The sequence below is a fragment of the Mesoplodon densirostris genome, chromosome 3, assembly GCF_025265405.1.
Source record: "Mesoplodon densirostris isolate mMesDen1 chromosome 3, mMesDen1 primary haplotype, whole genome shotgun sequence".
NCBI classification, from domain to species: Eukaryota; Metazoa; Chordata; class Mammalia; order Artiodactyla; family Ziphiidae; genus Mesoplodon; species Mesoplodon densirostris.
In genome coordinates this window covers 129,807,162-129,811,365 of record NC_082663.1, presented here as the reverse complement: position 1 = coordinate 129,811,365, position 4,204 = coordinate 129,807,162, and the positions used below count along the sequence as shown (strand labels likewise).

Sequence of the window (4,204 nt, the reverse complement as noted above, 5' to 3'; positions counted from 1 at the left end):
TCCTTGTGTAGCCACCATACTGTCTAAAGCAAAAGACAGCAGGAATTTGAGACAGTGTTCAAGACAATGACTGAACATGTACACAGTGAGGAGAAATGAAAAGGTGGTTCCCCTTGTCCCTTTCCTCAGTGAGGTACGTGTTTATAAAGGTATGAGGCTCATTTGGGGGGAAAATGATTGCATACAGAAAATTTTTTAATTCTTCCACCTCCCAGGAAAAAATTTTTCAGACCCTGGCCTGAACAAGAAACTCAAAATAGGGTGACATTAGTTTCGTACGAACCGCAAGACTATACTTGAACTGCAGTTGCCGCCCCCTTTAAGAAAGTTTAACATCCATTTATCTATACCAAACCAGTAGACTGGATTTTCTCCCTTAGGAAGTTTTCAACCAAATGGGAGTTAAATTAATCTCACTTTAAAGTGCAACAAAGGATATGTAAGGCTAATGTTTGTTCTGTGACACACAAAAGAGAAGCATCCCTCCAACAGCACTGGCCCAAGAGGTACTACAGTAAGAACTGGCTGCAGGACAAAGTGATCCATGAGGTCTACCAAAAAGCAAGGAGATTCCGGTTTCAGCAGAAAACAGACAGGATCCCTGCCAAGGCTGGCTCTTAACTATACCCAGATCTCAAACAGATCCTGGGTCCCCATAACTGACAAGGCTGGAGCACACAGTGTCAGCACAGCCAAGACGGCCAAAGTTGTCTAAACTAGTCAGTGAACGCCTCTTCGCCATGATTTGTCCAGGCGCATGTGGACAGTGGTAAAGGAATCAAGAAGCCTTGGTTTTGGAACAACACAAATATTATTTACCTAGTAAGTAATGATCAAAGTTCTTGTGTAGGGTAAATGATACAAAAATAGTTAATGAGGTCCCCATACATCACTGCTGAGGTTTAGTCTAACTTTAAATTAAAGCAGTACAAAATGGCTTCTTCCACACAAGGACAAGCTTTGCACTAATGTTTCTCAAAAACCAATTATGTCTCCAGCTCTAGCCTCAGTTTGAGAGATTTTTAAAAAGAGAAAACAAAACTTTTCCTATGTCAGAACCAAGGTAAAGGGGAGCTGGGCTCAAGACACCTCTATCCAGAGTCCCTGGAACAGAAAGAGCTCTAGAAGCCAGTGAGTGTGAGAACATTCAAGTCCCGCGGTTTTAGATTGTGGGCCCGCGGCAGCTGTTTCTTCCCTTCTATCACTGGGATGTCCATTTTGGGTGGCTTGAACACTGCTGGATCCTCGGCCATTCGGGTGGCCTGCGTGCGAATCAGTTCCATTGGAGAAGGCTTCTGGGCTCCTTTGTAGGCCTGGATGGCAAAACCTCCTGAATCAGACTTCTGGAGGGATCTTGGTCCAAAGAGGCTCCATTTATCTGCCGAGCTTCTGTCTTTTTCCCCGCTTCCAGAATCCATGGTGCTAAGATTGGGGCCAGGTAAGGCTGTGGAAGAACCAGAAGTGAACCAGCCTCTGGGCTTCTGCTTAGGGGACGAGTGGGGGCTGCTGCTTGGGGTGGACTGGGTGGAGGCCGGCTGCTTCTCCTCTCTTGTTATCTCTCTGCTCTGGAGCTTTAGTTTATGGAGTGCTTCTGCCACTCGAAGGTACTTGGTCTCCTCGGTGGTAAGGCCCTTGTGGGGTGTGTAGCCAGCATCTCTCAGCCCTGCCTGTTGCTCAAAACGCTGAATGCTCTCCTGGGTCTGTTTTGTGATCAGAGAACTCATGATGACATGGGTAGCTTTAGCCTTCACCACGGGGGCCTTGTCCGTACCATCAATGGCCGATGGCAGGGCACGGGATGAGACGCTGGCCTCTCCTTCCTCCACCTTGGCGCGGTGCTGATACTTGCGCTCTGGAATCACTGGCTTCCAGGGGATGCTGCCCATGTCCGATGGAGGAGGAGTCACGGGCGTAGGGTCCTCGAGGGCATCATCATAGCTGAATGCCCAGCGGTACATCCCGATGGGCAGGGACATCTTGCCTAGAGGCCCACTAGGCTCAAGAGCAGGCACTTCTGGTTGTCTCGAAGCCATTGAAAGACTGGGATCCAGGTGCTTTTTCTATACAGAATTCAGAGCTGAGTCCCTGCCACCAGAGTGAAATGATGTGACGATTATGCTGACAGACAGATATTAATGAGGAACATTGCTCAGCTGCTGCAAGTTAGCAAAGCTGCTCGGGAAGAGTCCATCCATTCCAGAGGTTCTGTTTTTCCGCCGCCGCGGAGCCCGAGCTCCGGCACTAAAGAGGCTCCGAGGACCCACGTCTCTCGAGAGGCTGTGGCGCATTCGGGACCCAAGCCATGGTGTGAGCGGCGCTGTGCCCGTGGCGACACAGAAGGCCCCCCGGGGATGATTTTTAATGTTTCATTTAGTTGCTTTAATAGATAGACTTGTTCAGATTTTCATTTTTCCATGAATTGGTTTTAGCAAGTCACGTTTTCTAGCAATTAATACATTTCATCTAAGGTGTCAAGTTTATTGTCAAACTAGTTCACAATATCTTCATATGAATTTTGTAATCCCTGTGGCATATTTTCTCTCTTTTCTAGCCCTTCTAAGGATTTATTAATTTAAAAAAATTTTTTGTCACGACAATGGTGTTTTGAACATGAGAGGAGGCAAACTTAGCTTACTGTTCCCTATTTAACCATAATTCCAATTATTATTATTATTTTTTTTTTTTTCTTTTTGCGGTATGTGGGCCTCTCACTGTTGTGGCCTCTCCCGTTGCGGAGCACAGGCTCCGGACGCGCAGGCCCAGCAGCCATGGCTCACGGGCCCAGCCGCTCCGCGGCATATGGGATCCTCCCAGACCGGGGCACGAACCCGTATCCCCTGCATCGGCAGGCGGACTCTCAACCACTGCGCCACCAGGGAGGCCCCCAATTATTTTTAATGACTCATTTACTCAAGTCAGGGCAGAAAGAAATGGAAAATTTTCTCAAAGAGATTACCTTTCACAAAGGATGTAAATCAACTCTAATGGCTTCTGAAGTGAAAATTTCTGAAGCTCCCATTCTGTGCTTTCCCCCACTTCCCCCCCAGCATTTTGCCCTAGAGAGATAGTCACACACAGGCTCTTTATTGGAGCCAGAATTTAAATCATAGCCCAAATATCTTTCTGTTTTCCTCATTAAACCTCCTCCACTGGTATCCAGGTTGAACTCCCTACTTCCAGGAAAAACCACCCTATTTCACCTGAACTGTCCAACTTGACCAATCTTATTCCAGCCTTTTATTATTTAAATGGGGACAGAAATCACATCTCAGAATTGCGGTAAGGATTAGAGATAATGCATCAAAAGTAACAAGCATAGTACTTGATTCTTAGTTGTACCATAAATAGTAGTTATTATTATTGCTTTCCATGCTTGATTCCCCCGCTTCAACACACTAGACTGTAAGCCCATAATGAGATGGGCAGTGTTTTATTTACCTATGTAAATCTCTTCTTTGTGGTCAGTAACTGGCACAAAAAGACATATATTTTTTGTTTGAGAGTCTGAATTGAAGTCCTGATATTCCAATAAAAATTTTGTCCCTTAGACTCTTGGAACCACTACAAAGTTTCACAATTTAATAAATGTACTACGAATATTTCCTGTATTATGTAAGAGGGCATGGTTGAGTGATAAGCCATGGACATATCACCAGCACTGTGATATGCCTAGTACATATTAGATAGTTAATTTTTTTAATTGATTGCATGTTGATGGGGTAGAGAAGAAAACAAAACTCCCCTACAGAATTTGAGCTATTTTCAAATATGTGCTTTAGCAGCACTATGCCTGGCCTGTAAGGATATTCAATGTTTTAAAATACAGTATTACTCTTTTATTTTATAAAGAGCTCTTTCAAATCAGTAAGTAAAGAAGAACAGGTGAAAAGACCAGCAGAAAAGAAAACCAAGAAAATTTATAAAATGTGTATCTGAATATTAAACATAAGTAGTATTCAGAAACTACAGACTCACAGAAGAGGAAATTCTATCTATATACAATTAAATAAACTCAAATAGGCAAAGAAACAGCTTGAAGATCTTATGTAGAACTGGTGAGGGTGCAGGGAAGAACATTCCCTTATAAAATGATGGCATGTTGGCACAATATTTCTGAGAAGAACAATTGGAAAATGCATGTCAAAAGTTTAAAAATTAAACAATACTCTTTGACACAGCATCTCCTTTCTTAGGAAATTATTGC

At 44.0% G+C, this 4,204-nt stretch overlaps 1 protein-coding gene across 1 annotated transcript; it reads right to left on the bottom strand.

Annotated features, from left to right (window-relative positions):
• Nucleotides 1–737: 737 nt before the first annotated feature.
• LOC132485528 (putative monooxygenase p33MONOX) lies at nt 738–2,223 on the bottom strand. The gene has a single exon (XM_060092064.1). It carries the CDS (start codon nt 2,031–2,033, stop codon nt 1,122–1,124), a length of 912 nt encoding a protein of 303 aa, XP_059948047.1. The 5' UTR covers nt 2,034–2,223; the 3' UTR covers nt 738–1,121.
• Between the last annotated feature and the right edge of the window lie 1,981 nt (nt 2,224–4,204).

Bases quoted from the DNA above. Each gene is read 5' to 3' on its own strand.
- LOC132485528 (XM_060092064.1), bottom strand. From the start codon at position 2,033: ATGGCTTCGAGACAACCAGAAGTGCCTGCTCTTGAGCCTAGTGGGCCT.